Raw genomic sequence first — 19,687 nt, 5'->3', positions numbered from 1 at the left:
AAAAAAGGAGATGAACTTATGACTTCTGGTGACTAGTAGTTCTCTTGAATACCTATATTGAATACACTTATTGTAAGTCGCTTTGGATAAAAGCGTCTGCTAAATGACTGTAATGTAAAATCAATCAACATTAAATCAATGGTAATGCTATCCAACCACAGTACAAAAAACTTATGCTGATGAATATGGAACTTCCCTGGTGTGGTGTTTTAAAACAAGGACACAAACACTATATCTGTGTCTAACCAGTGGCTGCACCATGAGGGCTAATTTCCACCACATAACATGAACATTGCTTTATCTGTATTCATCATATGTCTTCATTTTGAGTCAGGACCTCTTGATACATCACATTACATGTTGTTTCGTATATCTTCGATGATTTTTACAGATAATGGGCAATGTTGTGTCCCTTTATTTGCTCTTCATATTTCAGGCCAGTAGAGGGCAGGGCTTGCTCGTATTAATATTCACAGTTTAAATGGTCACTGAAGTAGTTATGCAAACAGGATTTTCATGGGGTTAGAACGCATATATTGGTAACCTTAACTCTAACTTGTCTATATTGAACTGTTTAAAATGTTATAAGATTAAAGTACGAAAGTTAACAGTTTAACAAAGATAATGTATAATATGAGCTTGAGAGAAAATGGTGGATGTAATGTCTGCCTTCTAGTGGTCAGCAGCTTTACAGTAGCTATGCTTCTGTCATTTTTTAGGAGTGAACAGTGTTGAGTCCCAGTGAGCACTAACCCTGATTTCAACGTTGATATTTGGTTTAAATCGCGGTGAAATCGGGTCTGAACGTCTTAGACCTATTTTCACCCTCATTTCAACCGGCTAAATTACGGTTACAATATCAACGTGTCACAAAACACCAATTTCTTTTAAAATATTGATGGTGTGTTCAGTTGTAGGTTGAAAGAGACGCGATTTTGGTTACTTTAAACTTATTTCTCCAAAATGATATTATGCTGGCCGTTGATATGTGGTCTATACGAAGACGCGATTTCAACGCATTTAATGTTTCATATAAAACGTCATAAATATGGAACTATAGACTCTGTGCTGTCAACAAGAAGCTCCCAGGACATCATCATCTGGTCCGTTAAATACATTACTTTTAAATCAGACAGTTTGCTTACAGCTGTAACGCGCATGCGCAAGTCCTCTACGCCACAGTCTGGAGCTTCGACTGCACCGCCAGAGACGAACAGCAGCAGACACGTTGCGGCTCCAGAGCATCGAGAAACGGGCTACTAAACCCAAGGCTTAACGCTCCACATACTTTGTAAGTACATTGACTATTTTAAACCTTAAATTATAACCATTTCTTTCACTTTATGCTGCCCACACGATACTGGATGGGCTGCTCGTTCTGGCATGCTAGCTTGTGCTAGCTTGTAACGTTAGCATGCCAACTTAGCACGTGCTGCTGCGACGATACAAATTAAACGTAAAAAGTAAACTTAAATAGTCTCCCAGACTTTAATGTACAGTATGTGTATGTTTGGTGTTACTAATGCATTTGGCTTCGTGGACTGTCGTTACCTATAAAGTACTTTTAAAGCCCATTTCGCATCGGAAATACACTACAGAACGCGAGAGGGGCTAATTACAGATTGGATGGGGGAGGAAGTAAACAAGGCCTGTTTTGCAACCAATATGGCCAAAACATTGTATGTTGCTGCATGCTAAACAGCAAAAAATGTACAGTATAATACAGTGTAATGCACAATGTTGAGAATGTTACTCTATAAATGTAATAGCTAGTAATATTTATCTTGTTAATAGTGTAATAAGTAAGCTGTATTTACTTTATTAATGACACGTTACTTATTACATGTGAGTACATTTTCATTATTTTTTGTACAACTTTTTTTAACTGGACAATAATGCTGAAAAGTTTTATTCACCATAAATAGGCAGTGTAAACCTCACAACACTGATCAACATTTAATACTATCCAACTTGTATTAAAGTTCTTCAATATAACTTGATTTAAAATTATAAAGGGCTACTATAATGATTGATCTTTTCTACATATATTCTAGCCTAAGCCTTTTAGCAAAAGTCAATTTGGGTGTAACCCCTTTGTAATCACCAACACTTTGATAAGAAACTGTTAGTTAATTGCATGTATTTTTCTCGGTAACTGTAACTGATTCCAATTATATTTATTTGGTAATATAATAATGTAATTCTACCTAACAATGTACTAATTGTAACAATATTTTTATTTACAGGCATCTTCCCTGTCAAACACCCACATGGACAACATGGACAACGTAAGTTGTCTACATGAAATGTACTTGAATTTGTCAATTCTCCGCACAAGCTGAATCTAACACAACTACATTTTACATTACAGTAATTAAACGTCTGCTCAAACAATAATGGATTACAATTATTTGAAAGAATGGAGGGTACGAAAAGCCAAAATTGATGCTTTAGCTACTTCCAACACAACTGATGGTGGACAGGAGGGATCTTTTGCACACGTGGAATCCGACACATCTGTTAATGAGGGTTCCAACACGTCTCTACGAGAGGACTTGTCCATGTCTGCACTCGAGGGGTGTTCTACACACTCTGTCTTTTTCTGAAGTTAATAACATTTTTCATTGACATTCCACACTGTTCATGCTAATGTATCATGATTTTACTCTTGTTAGGTTCTGTACGCACTCACCTAGAGGCCAGCACCATCAGCCCAGAACTGTCAGACCATGGGCACAGAAGTCCGCAGACACAAACACAAAGAGGTGAGGCTTAACCACTAACAAAGTACTACATTCTGCCCTGTAATAAAGACCTGAAAGTATCTCCTAATTTCTTTGACTTTCAACTTCGTATGACTCAACAAAATACTTGACTGATATGTTCAACACAGTATCATAACATTCCTTTTCCATCTGTCCATCAATTTCGCCAGGCAACAAGAAAAGTCTGTTTCCGATGTCCACAGCAAGTAAGTAATAGCTTTTAGGCTGAGGGATTTGTCTATAATACCTACATCAATGACCATTTAATGTTTTTTTTTAAAGAATTCCAGAGGGTGGTGCTGGGAAAATTGGTGGACCTCATTGAGGAAGTGAAAAGAATTGGGAGAGGGGTAGAGAACAAAGGACTTGAGAGACAGGTGCCAACATTAAGAAACAACGAGGAGCTGGATGAGCTGGAGGGCAAGCTGCAAAATGCTGAGCAGCGGGCATTGTTGGTAAAAAAAGAAAAGATTTTTAAAGATAATTTCTTTTTAAGCTTTAAACATTTATGAAAAAACTGAAGTCGGTTTCTAAGAGCACAGAGCAATAGATTGTACGCCTTTATTTTTAAACAGGTTCATCTGCTGGCCAAAGTGGGGGGGGAAGAATATCAAAGATGCCACAAATAAAATCATGGACAGGTATGAACGTCATACCAACACGGTAATATCTGACAACTAAAGAAGTGGAAATAAAATGTATATGGCATGGACATCATGGAGCCATTCTAAACAGTTGAGCATTACTGAACAGTTGAAACAGCTTAAGTGACACTATGCGTTTTCTTATTCACAGACTCTTCACAAACAGATTAATGGCCACTTTCAATATGAAAGGAGGTGGTCATAAGAAAAAGAGGGCCTTCAGGGAAACTGAAGTCTACGCCGTTGTTAAAGGTAATACATGTTCTAATATGCAAAATACATTTAATGAATGGTTGTACAGTCAAAGTCTCTCATTTCATGATCTACTATATTCAATAATGCTATTCTCCTAATTTTATAGAGGCTGTCATACGGTCCGACCAAAGTGCCACAGAGTCAGCAGTTGACAGAGCCATGGCAGACCATCTCAAACAGGCTCCTGGGAGGTCCGGTGGGGGTGGCTTTTGAAGCGGAAAAAAATGTTATGTTTACCCCACACTAGTTTTATTTCCATAGTTGTTCAGCTTTAATATGTTATTGTGCTTTTCTTGTTATTTTTATATGGTTCATTAATAGATCCAAATGTTAATATATTATGATTATTTAGCTTTATTTTTGTTATATTATTGTTCCATTTTATTGTGCTTTTATTTAATAAATGTAATTCATGTTATTTTTAGATTGTTCCATTTCATTTTGCTTAAAAATACTTCGTGTTATATTGTTCATGTATTGTTTGTTAATAAATCTAAATGCATCAAAAGCATTGTGTTGTCCTTTTAAGTGAAAAATGTTAATGTATTATGAATAAGTATGTAACTTTTAATGTGCTGTGGGTTGTCTAGTTGTCATCCTATACCCAGAAGTAGCCTACTGTATGCATTTTGGCATTTAAAACACGGTTAAAAGTGAACGTTTTTTAGACGACTATATATAGTCGTTGTTTAAACGTTTAGGTTTAGACCAGATTTCAACGGGATTTGCGATACTGGCTTTCAACTGATAAATGTGGATGTGGTTTCTTAGTAAGCATCTAAAATGAGGATATACTATTATTAGCACAATGTAGAGGACGAAAAATTGTAGTATTGCAAATCCCGTTGAAATCTGGTCTACGCGTGAACGTTCAATCACCGTCTATGAATAGTCGGCGAAAAAACTTTCACTTTTGAACCAATTCTGAACGTCTTTTCAACGGTGGGCGTAGACGTCTTTTGAACGTCTTTTCAACGGAAAAATGCTCACTGGGAAGGGTTGAGTAACACAAAATTAAATTAGTCATACTAAAGAAATAAAATAGAATATGTGATACCTAAATATAAGATATGAGGTATACATTATGTCAGTAATGGTAAAGTTGAGCTATTAATATAGCATAACGTTAGCTTTATTAACGTCATTTGTAGACTAATTAGTTACTCCCAACGATCAGAAACTCATCATTATTACGTTTTTTTTACACCAAAGACGGCCAGTTGATATTTCTAAACATCTCCAAAATAGAGACACAGGTTTCTTTAATAGCAGACAAAATAATTGGGGTTTCTTTGTAAAATACAAGGGGACATTAATACAACTCTAACTAAAATAACTAACTAATAACTCGTTGTACTTCAGTGGTTACATTGAGGTAGCGGTACTCGAAATAGCACCGGATGTTGGTCTTCAAAATAAAAGCGTAAAATCTGTCTCCATAAAGGTCTTTATTTTTTACGGCATAACGTGAACTATTGCTGACTGCTGTGCATTATGTGTGTACCTATGCTTCGAAAATGTGGTTAAAATTAACTTTTTGTGATTTTTCTCTTTAAATCTTAATTTTAATCTGATTACTTCGAGTTTCACATTAAAGTGCCAAAATACAATATCTGATGAGATTCAGGATAGGCTACAGCACTGTTTAATTCAACGTATTAAGCTATTTTTGCTGAATGTGATATTACGACTGAATCTGAACAAGTTATAAATTCTGTCTCTTTACCTGAGACAGTAGCAAGAGTGATAGCGTTGATTGCAAACACCTGCGCATGTTGATCAGCAGCAACACGTGCTTGCGGTCCTGTTTACCTCGAGCTCTCAGCGGAGAGTCTCTCCCAAGTTTTGCCTGGTTTCGTTATTTATCATGGAAAAACAAATGCTGATGTCAGTTGTCCTCCGTTATTTTCGCACTATTTTCTTTCTGCTGCTGGTCACCTGCAGCTGCCCGCTGGTCCGAGCTTCTCTGGCTGCCTCGAATGCGCTGCACAACCGGGGTGACTTCAGCTATCCGTACGGCAGTATCTTCTCCCCGCTGCTCAAGGCCCTGTCCGAGCACGGAGGGTCGAGGTGGAACCCGGGACTGAAGAAAAAGATGAAACCCGAACACAGGTACATGAAGTATCTCACGGCGGTTTACACGAAGTCCTCCCGAGTGGCGAGGAGTTTGGACGGGAGCGACATCTACAACACAGTCCGACTGATCAAGCCACGAGATGAATGTCTTACACAAAGTAATAAAGGTGAGCAGGTTAAGCAGCAGTGTTACTGCTCAAGGGTCCCAGACCTCCAGATTCACTGTGCTTTGAATAGTTTGGTCATATAATTAACTGCATATGTGTTAGGTTAATTCCCCCATTTAAGAACAATATAGACTAAGAGGGCTCCTGCATTATTCAATATGTGGCTCTGTTTTGCAAATGGGCTCTGTCTAAATCAAGTTTCCAAAAACGTTGCATTCAGACAATCTGGGGCTAGGTTTGATTATTCCAGTGTGTTCTCGGTTATCTCTGTACTTAAACTTGGAATGCTACAGAGGTGGAAGGAGGGTCAACGGTTTTCATCTCATTAGTGGGGTCATAATAAGATCAGATGTTAAGGTGCCATTCTCAAAATGATTACAGACAATACACCACTCAAACCAAAAGCTGCTTGTCTTTTGGCCCTTTTTAAGGGATTTGAGTAAATCTCAGACAAAAACATTTAATGTGGATTAAGAGGATGCTATTTTCAGATATGGCAAGAGCAACTGTTTGTGTTTTATGACCGTGATATCTAATATTTGGAAATTGTACAAATATTTCTATAATCTGTTTTTGAAAATTTCGTAGATACTTTTTTTTTGTAAAACTTGATTGCAATATATGAAATTCTAAGTAGATTCATTTGGTATTGAATACATTATCTGTTTTATGCAGTTTTTCTGGTTTAATCATGCTTTTGAACTTAAAAAAGGAGAGAAATGTCTCCAAATAGACCGATTTCATCAAAATTGTCATTTTTACCTGAGGCTCCCCCCTTAAAACTCCTGTTATGTTTTAAAGGCATCAGTGACATTGTGCACTTAACACAAATAAATCATGAGCACATGGACATTTGTGTGACTGACGTGTCATGTGTGCCTTCATGTTTTCTCATTTTCTCCTTCAGGGAACTTTATGCAGGATCTTTCCTACAGCCTTCATCAAGTCAGAAGAAAAGAACAGCTTCTGAAGTCGGCCCTGCTGTACAATTTTGACCACGCAGCACCTGTCAACTCTGTGTGCTACCTGAGTCTCGGGGAGCAGGACCACTCAAACCAGTGTCAGCTGTGTCCCGGGGTCCATCACGCCGGGAACTTCACAGTCAGCACAGACGCAAAGGGCAAGAGGAACTGGGTGGAGGTGGACGTCACCTCGTTTCTCCGGCCTCTCTTAAAGTTCCAGAAGAAAAACGTACACCTGCTCATCAACGTCACCTGTCCAGAGGAACAAAGAGCTGGTGGTGATGGGCGCAAAGTCCCACTGAAGTTCACCCTGAGGTCGCCTCTTCTGCTTCTCTATCTCTATGACACGAACAAAATCGCCCACCAGACGCTCCTAGTCAATGTCAATGCCAAAGCAGGTCAGAGGCCAGCTGCTGCGGTGAACACATTTCCCGAGCAGATGGACTTCAAACCAGAGCAGAGGATGGGGCGAAAGAGGAGGTGGAAGAGGGCATCTTCAAAGAGCAAGCGAGGCGATAAAGCTCTGGATATCCACCTGCCGGAGCTTCTTTCCAGCTCTGAATTCCCGACGAGCGACTGTGCCTTATATGATTTCCGGGTGCGATTCAGCCAGCTCAAACTGGATCACTGGATTGTTTTCCCACCAAAGTACAACCCCAGGTACTGCAGAGGCGTCTGCCCGAGGACCATGGGCTTCATCTACGGCTCCCCTGTCCACACCATGGTGCAGAACATCATCTACGAGAAGCTGGACTCCTCCGTGCCCAGGCCCTCGTGCATTCCCTCCCATTACAGCCCCCTGAGTGTCATGATCTTTGAGGAGGATGGCTCCTATGTCTACAAGGAGTTTGAAGACATGGTTGCCACCAGATGCACATGTCGCTAAGCCAGCTGCCAACATGTCTGGGCTTTTTTTCTCCTTCATTTTTACAGGCTGAATAGAACATCACCACAGACCTCCTCAACAGTCATCACAGGTGGACTCTATCTATCCAATCAGTGATTTCATGAATTTATTAAATCGTTGCGCATAAAGTTTGATCTGGAGCAGGTGTGTTCACTTAAACAAAAAGTATTTTATCCTTGTGAAAAATGTGGAAAGGTGACATTTATTTCCTTTTTGTTAAGGCGTGACAAGAAAGGACGCCAATGCATCCTATTCTTCAACTTACTGTTTGCAACATAGTATTTAATATGACACACTTGAAGAAGAAAAATGAGTTGTATGATTTTTGTATGTTTTTTTTAAGTTCTATTTTTGTTAACTTATTTTGGGTGGGGGTCATTATTCTTTAATTTAACACAATTGCCAAGTTTTAAGTAGCCCTGTTCTGGACAAAAGATGAAAAAGCGGTCAAACTCTTATCAAACCTTTTACATATCGTTTTATTCTTGGGGATTAGAGACAACTGTCTGAACGGCAGCTGACCTCATAATGTCCAGAATGAAAGTTGTCAAGGTTTCAGTGTGTATTTATTACTTCTGGTCTCTGCGTGACTGCATAAGTATGAATTAACTTATGAATTTGTACTGGTTGAATGTGACTAAATGCATGTCATGTCTATGTATGCAAATGGAATGAATTCACTGTGTTCACTATCTCAAAAAAAGTAAAAATATGAAGACGGATTGTCTGAAAAGTTGGAAAATATGAAAAATAAAAAAAAAATAACTGCATAAATGTTGTCTGCATACAGCTGTCTGTAAATGGTCATTGAACATGGGGAAATAATTTTGCACTAAGGAAAAAGAGATCTTCTTGCAATGGAGTGTTTACTCTGTCCTGAGTCTAAATGGTCCTAAATACAGGTTATGCACAGACTCCACTCTCAGTAAGACCATCAGAGAAGACCGTGGGTAATGCTACAGAAATAGTGTCAATACGTTCCACCTTTCTGAAATGTTTTCAGTGATGGTCAAGACCTGGATGTCGGTTCACAGGAGATCCACAGCCTCAGTCAGAACTCAGTCTCTTTGTCAAGTTGTCGGTAAAGTAAGCGTCCCCTCTTAATCTTCTCATCTATTGATATATGTCTGAGGAAGACACAAACAGAAAACTGGGTTTATCTAAAAAGAAAAGCCACATATAAGGCCAAGATGCTGAGCAGACCGTAGTATATGAACCAAGAAGTGAAGCACATTAAAAGCCTCCATCCCTCAGGCTTTCTGTGGCCTTTACCCTTTTTATCTGATGTCAACCTCTTGATTGTGGTTCATAGTCATGACATAACCATCAACAAGAACCACAGTCGCTGTGGACCGAACCAGTTGATACCCAGATTAAACGGGTCTCAGAGTACATTTAAAGGCATGTGAATAAATCCTTGGTGGAGCCGTTATCTTTAACGTGACTAAACCCCAGTCCGCCAGGGGGCGACAACGCCCTCCGTGTTAGCAACCACCCGAGGCCTGAATAAAACGGAAGGACACCGGAAAACTTTACAAGGAGATACTGTTTTGAAACGGCACGGTAAGCTCCAATGTCACAATTTTAACGGTGTAGTTTTGCCTCCAGTAGCTTTTATCACCGTAACTGTGTGGGATTTATCTGGTTTATTGTAGTGGGAGTCACCTACGTTTTTTGTTTTTCGACTAAACGACTACGTTAACGTGCCAGACCAGGAAGCGTTTCAAGGACCTTAGCAGCTAACGTTAGCCTACTGGAGCTAACGTTAGCTGTCACGACTAAACAGTCGAGCTCATCTCGTGCTCTTTAGATCTCGTTTAGGGTTGTTTTATAATCATGTATTTAGATAATCTGTCGCCTGAATGGGGATTTTTTTCCATACAGTTAATGCATAGACGCTTTTATGAGCAACTTTAATACGCTTTTAGTAACGTTACGAATTCACTGTAACATCTGTAAAAAATAAAATGACGTTATTACTGTAATTTACTAAATCTTTTAAACGAGATTAAGTAAAAGTTGAGATGTATAAAACACAAACTTATGATCACATAATATCCAGCAAGTAATGCAAAGAGAAGTACCTCACTAAAGATCATTATTAAATAGTCAATGTCAAAGAAAGTCACACTCAGACCCCTTGGTAACGTTACATATATCAGCTCCTGTTTTTATTTCTGGAATTATTACAGATGATTATCTGTAGTACTCTATGAAAACAGACGGACCAAACGGTGAACCCCATTTTTATATTCTAAAGTTGTTTATTAGCCCTAACAGTTCAGCTGCAAATGAAGTGGTTTTCATTAAACAGTCGCATTGAATAATAAGATAAACTGCAACTATCTGTGCCTCCTTCTACCAACATGCACAGAGCTGTGATAGTGTCATGATACATTTTCAAAACCATTTAATTCTAGAATTTAAGGATAATTTATTGTCATTATGCAACACGTGGATGCACAACAGATGCAGATGTAGCCCATCTGCAACACAAGAAAAACATCACCCAAACAAAAACAGTAGTGTATTCCTGTAGTACCTTTTTTTTTTTTCTTCAAAATTGCATGAAAATAATGTAAACGGCAGCAAAAAAAAACAATCATCTGGGCAGATAATATGGCTGACATCTTAACATTACAAATTCATCATCGGGAAAACACTGTCCATCGACTTTGACAAAGCATCATGATGTAAACACAGACTGTTTGCATTTAGTACAGTGTTGAATACATAAATGTCCTTTTGTCATTTCAGGTCAGCTCTCTTGTAAAAATGGGCCGCCACTTCGGAGACTTGGCCAAGATCAGGCATATAATCACATACAGTCTGTCCCCCTTTGAGCAGAGGGCTTTCCCCAACTACTTCTCCAAGGGAATCCCCAATGTGTGGAGAAGGGTCTCAGCCTCTTTCTTCAAAGTTGCCCCCCGTGAGTTTTGAAATCAGTATTTTACATTCAGAGCCAGTAGTGATGCTCTTCAGAATTGTTTATTGAAATATTTTACACTCATCTCACGATGTCAACGAGACACTAACTTAAAAAACTAACTATCATAAATAACAAGTACATGAAACAAAAGTATGCTTGAGGTATCTAGATTCAAATATATGGCAGGTTGGTGGTTGGTGGCAGGCACAACACCGTGTCCGTCTGTATGGCGTTGTAGGCAGTGAAAACATTTTATTTTTGACAATTTTGCTAAACTACTAGACGTGTCTAGACATAGAATAACAAAAGGTAATGTTGGTTTTCAGGTAGGAGTGGATGATGTTGATACAATCCTATATCACATTTATGCAAACATCTCTTAATGTCATTATAACAAGTGACTGGGAGTTGGTCTGGGGTCATATGATAGGCCTGTTACCTGCTTTGACCCCAGCCTCTGCTGTGGTTTGAGTCATAAATCATAGTTGACGGCAACAAGAGCAAACAAATGTTTGATGTAACAATACTGGCAAATGACAAGCACATGCCCAGAGGTGCTGGCAGCATCTTTCTTTACTGCTGCTATTGTAAATATAACCCTATTTTGCCCGAACAATTCAATAATATTGTACATAATAACATGAAGTATTTTGTGTTATACTATATATTCACTTGAAACTTGTTTTGGTCGTTTTTTCTAATGTAGATAATGTGTCTGTTCAGTATAGGGGGATTGAATCACAAATGTGGTTAATATTCCTTATTTCAGGATCTCTGCATGGATTATATGATATTTAACAATTGGTTTTAATATTTGACTGCCTTGCCTGTATTGCACAGCCAGGTGTGGCTAAACTCAATTAAACAAAGAGATGCTCCTGGTTCTTATTTGTTTTATAATCTTTGTGTTGCAGCAATGACCTTGATGTACCTGACATACACCTGGGGCAACAGTGTTTATGAGCAGGGCAAGAAGAAGGTCGCAGCTGACTTTGAGAATGACGAATGAACTCCTGCCACCTTTATGAACGCTGCCCTCTGTTATTAATTCCACCTGTATGTTTCACCAATAAAGAAGAATGATATTTATGTGAAATCAGTCTTGATTGATTTAATTCAGCCATCTCTTTGTGATCGGATTAATGCTCATTTAATGTGGGTGTCAAATGAATGCTAGTTTTTTTTTACACGTTATAATGCACTCACTCAGTGCTGATGTAACTAGTCAATTAACAGATAATTAACAAGACTACAGTTTTGAGTATTGCTAAATGATCTATCAAGCAAAATGACAATGATTTGTAGTTATACCAATCATTTATTTTTGTGCATTAAATATTGTTGGGTTTTGGACAGTGGGTGGAATAAAAAGACCTTGGAATCTGTGAGTGTGAGGGATTTTTCCTTGATTTCTGACATTTTAAAGACTAAATGATAAATTAAGGTGATTACGGCAATTATATTCAACTTAAATGCTGAAAATGTTTTATTGGTGAGAGACTGTCGGGTATCTAATAAATCAAATCACATTTAAGACGATTATAAGGCAAGTGGCGATAAGCGTTTTGCAAGTATCTGCAGTAGTTAGAATAATCAAGAAATGAATGTAGGAACGTTTGTGTACATTTACACATCTAAAGCTGCTACTGCAATTCCTGGCCGCTAGGGGGCGCGTGATATCAGCGTCTCGTGCTGCGCAGTCGTTACGCTATTGGTCGGCGGGACAGAGAAGATTCCTGAACGCTCTCACGCATCAGCCGGCGCACCGCATGCTGCTACCCAGCTTCATGGAACAAGAACACGGGTGTATCACCGTCCGCTGACTGAAACCCCACCGTAGCTGCTGCTGTCACCTTTAGCACTGACTTATATTCCCGTTCTTCCGTGTAATTCCTGTACTCTACACTGTTCGGTTAGCTAGCGAAGATGTCGGTTGTCGGATTTGACGTCGGGTTCCTGAACTGCTACGTAGCGGTAGCCAGAGCCGGGGGGATTGAAACTGTCGCTAATGACTACAGCGACCGATGTACACCGTAAGTACAATTACATACGCAGTTGTGTTTGATTTGTGTCGTATTATCTGCCCCGAGACAGCAGACGCGGGTGTGAAATATCCCACTCTTTCTTTCATCTGTGGTGTAGCTACTATGCTACGTAGCTAGTTAGCCTGCTAACAGATTTCGAAACAGGAAACGGCATGTGAGTGCTAAAGCTAATGCTAACCATTGTGGGTAAAACGAAATCCTTGTACCACACCACGTGATGGAATTGTTCTTGTGGTGCGTTGTTCCATTAATATCCTTGAGATAACCTAAATAATAATAATTGACCTGCTCAGTCAGGTGATGGATTTTTTTTTTTTTACTGCGGGCATGAATGAGCGCATGATGGGAGGAGGCCGTACCGTGCCTGTCAAACGGCTTGATTAATTCATTGTACTTAATTTTCAGACCCGTAACCCAAAAGAATAAGGCAATATAGAATACCTATTTGCAAACGTTAGTTATATTATTACGTGAACTCGCCATCACAGTCAAGTGCCATTTTGTTACAGCTTACACCAAACCTGTGAGGAAGCTGCATCATTGTTACAATCGAAATGTTTTTGTTGAAGACAGACCTGGATTGTGTTTTCTGTTTTTAGAGCATTTGTTTCTTTTGGACCCCGGAATCGAGCGATCGGTGCTGCTGCCAAAAGCCAGGTATGTGTAGATGGGACACTGGACACCTGATAATTAACCTGACACAAGAACCTGTTATTTCCACTTTCAAGTCAGGAACGCATCATTTATTCAGGTGTGCACGTGTTTATTTAATAGAGAGTTGTTTTGTCTTTTTTTCCCCTCCACAGATCGTCACAAACTGCAAGAACACAGTCCAAGGGTTCAAGAGGCTTCATGGCAGGGCGTTTTCGGATCCCTACGTGCAGCGCCTCAAAAACTGTTTGGTCTATGATATTGCACAAATGTCCACAGGAACGACTGGCATCAAGGTAAGGAAAGAACGTGGAACATTAACGCCTAAATGATGTGATGGAAGGTTTAGTAATAAGCCCAGAAACACTGGATATACCTCCAAATAATCCATGTACATTTCTATATTCCCTCCAAGAGAACTGAAATCATTTATATATCTTTTCATCATTGGGCGAGGTAATTATCAACCTGCCAAATGCATACAAAGAAAACACACTTTCACAATAACATCAACATGTCTGTTATAGTAAAGATAATAAAACAATAGACACAGCATGATACAGTTCCATTAATAGGATGTTGTTAATTACAGTGATTTAAAATTCAGATCTGCATATCTTTTGAGTCTGAAAGACCAAAAATTCTTTCAATTTTTGTGGTGTACTCAGGGGTTTTCAGACAAACTTTTAACGCCAACAAGCACTTAAAGCTTGTAGATATTATTATATCAACACTTTATTGCACCCATGAAGCAGCACGTGTGCTTCTTGAAGTTGTGAAATGTTTGTCTTCACTAGCTGACCTAAAAAGTTTGAAGCCTCGATGATGCAGTGGAACGATGATGGATACTTTTATAACTGACACAGACATTGGTACTTTCGGTCGATCGTTCAGTCGCTTGCTCTACAGAACACTCGGTCTGATTCGACACGGTAGAAATCAACTAGAGCGATGTAATAATCTCCTCCATGTCTGACAATGTTTAAAGGTGAACTACATGGAGGAGGAGAAGGTGTTCAGCATTGAACAGGTCACCGCCATGCTGCTGACCAAGATGAAAGAGACTGCGGAGCAGGCCCTCAAGAAGCCTGTGGCTGACTGTGTTGTGTCTGTGAGTATTGCATATTAAGGAATGCAGTTTTTGATGCTGACCTTGATAAGTAGAGGGGCAGAATATGTAGTCCTCGCCAGCATAAGAAAAGCTTAAATACTCCACCTTTTCTGGTCTCAAATGCTTCTCTATTGTAACCAGGTTCCCTGCTACTACACGGATGCTGAGAGGAGATCAGTAGTAGATGCTGCTCAGATCGCCGGTCTCAACTGCCTGAGACTCATGAATGAGACGACTGCAGGTCTGTACCAGTTTTTTGGGGGCAGGGCACGGGCAAGGATGAGCATGTTACTGATTGTTGACTGCGGCTGCCAGAATGCACACTTTGACGTTGATTCCAGTAGACGTCATTAATAATTTAACAACTTTCCTTCCAGTTGCACTGGCGTATGGGATCTATAAACAGGATCTCCCTGCTCCGGAGGAGAAGCCCAGGAATGTGGTATTTGTGGACCTGGGCCATTCTGGATACCAGACATCAGTGTGTGCCTTTAACAAGGGCAAAGTCAAGGTGAGTAGCTGAAGCACCATAACAGACATTCATTATCAATCGGAGGCTTTGTCTCATTCCTTCAACTCTCTCTTTTCTTCTTTCTCTCTCAGGTCCTGGCGACAGCTTGTGACCCAGAGCTGGGAGGAATGGCCTTTGATGAGATGCTGGTGAAGCACTTCTGTGAGGATTTCGGCAAGAAGTACAAGATTGATGTCAAGACGAAGCCCAGGGCTCTGGTGAGGCTTTTCCAGGAGTGTGAGAAACTGAAGAGAGTGATGAGCGCCAACGCCTCTGACCTGCCGCTTAACATCGAGTGCTTCATGAATGACATTGATGTCTCTGGAAAACTGAACAGGTAGACGAACAATAAATCGTTTGTTGCTTTTGGTATCTTTTTAAATGTACCGTTTTTAAAGTCATGTCCACCTTTTTCTGCTGCACAAGGGGCCAGTTTGAAGAGATGTGCGCTGACATTTTTACCCGAGTTGAGGCTCCACTGCAGAGTCTGCTGGAACAAACCAGTGAGTATAATTTCCCCCAGTTGTGTTGTACTTTTCTTATTCAATCAGATTTAGAACTTTTAATGTGTGCTGATAATACTGCATGTTTGTTCCATCAGAACTGAAAAAGGAAGACATCTATGCAGTAGAGATCGTGGGGGGAGCGTCAAGGATCCCAGCAGTCAAAGAGAGGATCAGCAAATTCTTCGGGAAGGAGTTGAACACCACTCTGAATGCTGACGAAGCGGTGGCCAGAGGATGTGCCCTGCAGGTCTGCGATACTTTGCTTTTAAAGCTGGTCTCCACCTCTCCCGTTGCCATTTATTGGCATGAAAGGGGTGTTTTTTTTTCTTTCAGATTAAAAAAATAGATAAAGATTTCGTTGTAATTGAACCCTGGGTGTGTCTCCACAGTGTGCAATCCTGTCACCTGCCTTCAAAGTGCGTGAGTTCTCCATCACAGATGTTGTTAACTATCCCATCTCCTTGAAGTGGCATTCTGCTGCAGAAGAAGGTCTGAGGTAAAGAAAACAACATAGTTTTAATATCCACCATTATTATTTTTCCCTTCTGATCCTGATCTTGATTATTGCATTTTTTAAATTATGAAATATTCATTGTTTGCAGTGATTGCGAGGTATTCCCCGTGAACCACGCGGCACCTTTCTCCAAAGTGCTGACCTTCTACCGGAAAGAGCCTTTTTCTTTGGAGGCGTACTACAATAAGGCCAATGAGCTGCCCTACCCCGATCCTACTATTGGTAAGCAGCTGACACTTCCTAAGTGATGTCTGACAGGGCGAAGAAAGAGTCCACAACAAACATCCTGTCGTGTTTCTGTCCAGTATTAACTCTCCGCTGGTTTATCTTAGTAGATAAACGTGATGAAATTGATTTTCCAAGACTAATGGCATCAAGAGAGGCTTTAAATCTAATTTGTCTGGTTGATTTTTGTTTTTTTCTTCCCTTCAGGTCAGTTTGTGATCCAGAAGGTTATCCCGCAGGCATCTGGGGAGAGCTCCAAGGTGAAAGTCAAGGTGCGGGTGAACATCCACGGTATCTTCAGCGTGTCCAGCGCCTCCCTGGTTGAAGTGCAGAAGTCTGATGAGACAGAGGAACCCATGGAAACGGAGCAGGCCAATGAAAAAGAGGGAGAGGTACGAAGTGTCCTTTTGCACCGAGCATCAGATTAGCATGTGAAGTACTATTTGTACTTCTTTTTTGAGACAAAAAAACTCCAACATGACACCATTCATTACTCCTCTGCAGAGCAAGATGCAGACGGATCAGGATGAGCAGCAGAGTCAGGGAGACGGTCAGAAGGAAACAGAAGAGAAGACGCCCCGCGAGAACGAGGAGATGGAGGTAAGACGCTCAGCTTTTGAGATACAATCGGCCATAATAAATTCTGCCTTTGAGAAACTTATAATGTTCACCTTCATGTATGTTACTGGGGTTAGACATTTGTAAGACAATAGACAGCGTAATCTTGCGTCCTAAAAAAAGAATTGACGGTGTAAACCAAAACTGAACTTTGATTTAACGCTCTGGGCTTCATGAAATTGTACAGATGTTCTAATAATTGGCTAGGTCATTACATGTCTTGACTCGTTTTGAATCTCAACGCTTATTCTTTTACCCGTTTAGATCACCCCAGAGGAGGCCAAAGGCGAGAAGAAGACCGACCAGCCCCCACAAGCCAAAAAGCCCAAAGTGAAAACAAAAGTGATTGAGCTTCCGATTGATAACAGTCCACAGTGGCAGCTAGCTGATGACATGCTCAATCTTTTTGTAGAAAATGAGGTAACTAAACTTTCAGCCGTCACGTACACACAGTACAAAATCCACCCGTCCTTAATGGCTTGATCTGTTCCGAAAGTGTTCAGCGGTTAAATTTGCTGTTTGGAATCTCTTCAGGGGAAGATGATCATGCAGGACAAGCTGGAGAAGGAGAGAAACGACGCTAAGAATTACGTAGAGGAGTATGTGTACGAAATGAGGGACAAGCTGCATGGGACGCTGGAGAAGTTTGTCAGTAAATCTGTGAGTACAACGGTCCCGAGTCATTGTGAAGTGGATCAAAGGTAGCGTCTTCATAATCATGATGGAATGAAATTATTTTTCTATTTTCAGGACCGAGATGCCCTGTCATTAATGCTGGAGAATACTGAAAACTGGCTGTATGAAGATGGAGAGGACCAATCCAAACAGGTGTACATTGACAAACTGGCCGAGTTAAAGGTAATTGTTTCTATAGTAATAGCTTTTTGTCCTCCATTGTCAGGTTGCCATATCGACTTCTTTAACTGACTGTGTGTTGTGTTTGCTATAGAAACTTGGCCAGCCCATCCAGGAGAGGTACACAGAGGCCGAAGTGAGACCAAAAGCATTTGAGGAGTTGGGAAAACAAATCCAGCAGTATATGAAATTTGTGGAAGCATACAAAATGAAGGTAAATCTAAGAGGTTGTTTTTTTTTTTTAAACAGAATGCTGGCATTTTTATTACAAAGATAAGTAATGATGCCTGCGGTAAACATAACTTATTTCTTTTGATTTCCAGGAGGAGCAGTATGACCATTTAGATGAGGCAGATGTCAAGAAAGTGGACAAACAGGCCAGCGATGCAATGATGTGGATGAACAGCGCCATGAACCAGCAGGGCAAACAGAACTTGACGGTGGATCCGACCATCAAAGTGAAAGACATTCAAGCAAAAACAAGGGTGAGTGTCTACTCCATCAGCAGAACATGAAACAAAGTACTGAGAACAGGGACTAGAATGCAGGGCCTTCAAAATGGAGAATCCCATACATGTAAAATACTAGATTTCTTTACTCGTATAGCCAGCATTCATTCAGATGTTATTACTTCTTCGGCACATGATATCTAGCACTTCTTCATCCCATAAGTTAGTGTTGCAACATGAGACACTGAGGTCAACTATCCACCAGAAACACATTAGTAACTCTTTTGGGCCATTGATCTTTCTTTTAATAAAACATGATTACATGTCATACCCTTTTCGTGTCATTCTCCAGGAGCTGTTCTCCGCTTGTAACTTCATCGTGACCAAGCCCAAGCCCAAGGTGGAGCTTCCCAAGGAGGACGCTCCTGCAGAGCAGAATGGGCCCGTCAACGGACAGGAGAAAGCCCAGGGAGAAACGGCCGAGAACACGGGCAACCCCAGCTCAGAAACCACAGAAACCAAGCCTGACATGGACCTCGATTAAAGCAGCCCAAACGCCCCGCTAAGCAAAGCTGAATGGGAGCTGGTTGTTTTAGATTGAGATGCAGCCTGGGTGTATATCAGAGCAGGTAAAATGTTCCAGAAACTGCACTACACAGTCAAAAGCAGGCAGGGTGATTAGCACACTGAGACCAGCTCCTGGTGGTAACTCTGTCTGATGACATAGCATGCCCTCTCTCTTTCCGGATAACATAAATCTAAAGCCAGCCGCAATAAGCCTGTTTGACAATGAGCGCTGTACACATAATGGTATTTATTTCTGTTGTGTGCCCTTTAAGTGTTCTGGTCTGTGTCACAATATGGTTTTAATAAAGTTATTGAAAATCACTTGTACGATCCTTCTTTCTTTGTTCAAAGCTTCACAAAGGCTTCTGTCCCTCTACCAGTGAGGACACCGGTCATGTGTTTGGTCATATTTCTGTGAATTTGGGGGGTTGGCTGACAGGAGTTTACATTACACATTAAACATGTCCATTTTTTAGGCCTGATTCTGATGTGTTTTTAGACTCCACGTCTATAAAATTGTTCTGCTTTTTCAAGCAAACATTGGTAACGTTACAAATCTTGGTTTTATTTAGTGAAATCAAGTCCAATCTCAATTTATTAACGTACATTTGTTATAGCAGTTACTTGCTAGGTTTTGAAATGATGTAAAGCTTGTTCATGAGTGAAATATGAAACTGATAAAGTGATTTAGTTGAGTTGGAATCAATAATTGTTAGTTAGGTTATGAGGCATTACTCAGAATGTGCTCATTTTGATTTATGTTCTGCTGCAGTCTAATTTACCTGTAAAAACACGTATTTTAAAATAATAAACACTACGGCACTCTTCAGTCTCTTTAAGATCTCCCCGGGACGTGTAATTATGAATAACGGACTTTGAGCTGTCACTCCCTCATCTCAAACGAGCTACTTAGCTAACGGTTAGCTCTGT

The 19,687-nt window shown here is 40.2% G+C and overlaps 3 protein-coding genes and 2 long non-coding RNA genes across 5 annotated transcripts; all 5 read left to right on the top strand.

Moving 5' to 3' along the window:
- The first annotated feature begins 1,122 nt into the window (after positions 1–1,122).
- LOC306702312 lies at positions 1,123–2,967 on the top strand. The gene is made up of 4 exons (XR_013767263.1): positions 1,123–1,291; positions 2,247–2,288; positions 2,372–2,765; positions 2,936–2,967. It is a non-coding gene; the product is annotated as an uncharacterized lncRNA (long non-coding RNA).
- Positions 2,968–3,362: 395 nt separating this feature from the next.
- On the top strand, positions 3,363–3,871 carry LOC306701906. The gene is made up of 3 exons (XR_013767250.1): positions 3,363–3,406; positions 3,561–3,661; positions 3,771–3,871. It is a non-coding gene; the product is annotated as an uncharacterized lncRNA (long non-coding RNA).
- Positions 3,872–5,531: 1,660 nt separating this feature from the next.
- On the top strand, positions 5,532–7,755 carry gdf9 (growth differentiation factor 9; the record flags this gene model as incomplete). Its single annotated transcript, XM_079167267.1, has 2 exons — positions 5,532–5,907; positions 6,815–7,755. 2 exons carry the CDS (start codon positions 5,532–5,534, stop codon positions 7,753–7,755), a joined length of 1,317 nt encoding a protein of 438 aa, XP_079023393.1.
- Positions 7,756–9,249: 1,494 nt separating this feature from the next.
- Positions 9,250–12,093, top strand: uqcrq (ubiquinol-cytochrome c reductase, complex III subunit VII). The gene is made up of 3 exons (XM_079167479.1): positions 9,250–9,339; positions 10,534–10,705; positions 11,620–12,093. Exons 2-3 carry the CDS (start codon positions 10,552–10,554, stop codon positions 11,712–11,714), a joined length of 249 nt encoding a protein of 82 aa, XP_079023605.1. The 5' UTR covers positions 9,250–9,339; positions 10,534–10,551; the 3' UTR covers positions 11,715–12,093.
- Positions 12,094–12,438: 345 nt separating this feature from the next.
- Positions 12,439–19,078, top strand: hspa4b (heat shock protein 4b). The gene is made up of 19 exons (XM_079167221.1): positions 12,439–12,738; positions 13,350–13,407; positions 13,557–13,697; positions 14,390–14,512; positions 14,654–14,753; positions 14,890–15,023; positions 15,116–15,360; positions 15,450–15,526; positions 15,625–15,776; positions 15,919–16,025; positions 16,132–16,265; positions 16,476–16,660; positions 16,773–16,868; positions 17,151–17,306; positions 17,421–17,546; positions 17,637–17,744; positions 17,836–17,955; positions 18,065–18,226; positions 18,543–19,078. The coding sequence occupies exons 1-19, from the start codon at positions 12,632–12,634 to the stop codon at positions 18,732–18,734; spliced, it is 2,523 nt and encodes an 840-aa protein (XP_079023347.1). The 5' UTR covers positions 12,439–12,631; the 3' UTR covers positions 18,735–19,078.
- The last annotated feature ends 609 nt before the right edge of the window (positions 19,079–19,687 follow it).

This window comes from Pholis gunnellus (assembly GCF_910591455.1).
Source record: "Pholis gunnellus genome assembly, chromosome: 10".
NCBI classification, from domain to species: Eukaryota; Metazoa; Chordata; class Actinopteri; order Perciformes; family Pholidae; genus Pholis; species Pholis gunnellus.
Note: the sequence above shows the minus strand (reverse complement) of the source record. Positions and strands in the feature narration are given on the sequence as shown.

Excerpts from the sequence above, each read along its gene's own strand:
- uqcrq (XM_079167479.1), top strand. The coding sequence starts at position 10,552 with ATGGGCCGCCACTTCGGAGACTTGGCCAAGATCAGGCATATAATCACA. Across the intron at positions 10,706-11,619 it reads TTTCTTCAAAGTTGCCCCCC|CAATGACCTTGATGTACCTG; the intron begins GTGAGTTTTGAA and ends TTTGTGTTGCAG.
- hspa4b (XM_079167221.1), top strand. The coding sequence starts at position 12,632 with ATGTCGGTTGTCGGATTTGACGTCGGGTTCCTGAACTGCTACGTAGCG. Across the intron at positions 15,024-15,115 it reads TTAACAAGGGCAAAGTCAAG|GTCCTGGCGACAGCTTGTGA; the intron begins GTGAGTAGCTGA and ends TTTCTCTCTCAG. Across the intron at positions 15,527-15,624 it reads GAGTCTGCTGGAACAAACCA|AACTGAAAAAGGAAGACATC; the intron begins GTGAGTATAATT and ends TTGTTCCATCAG.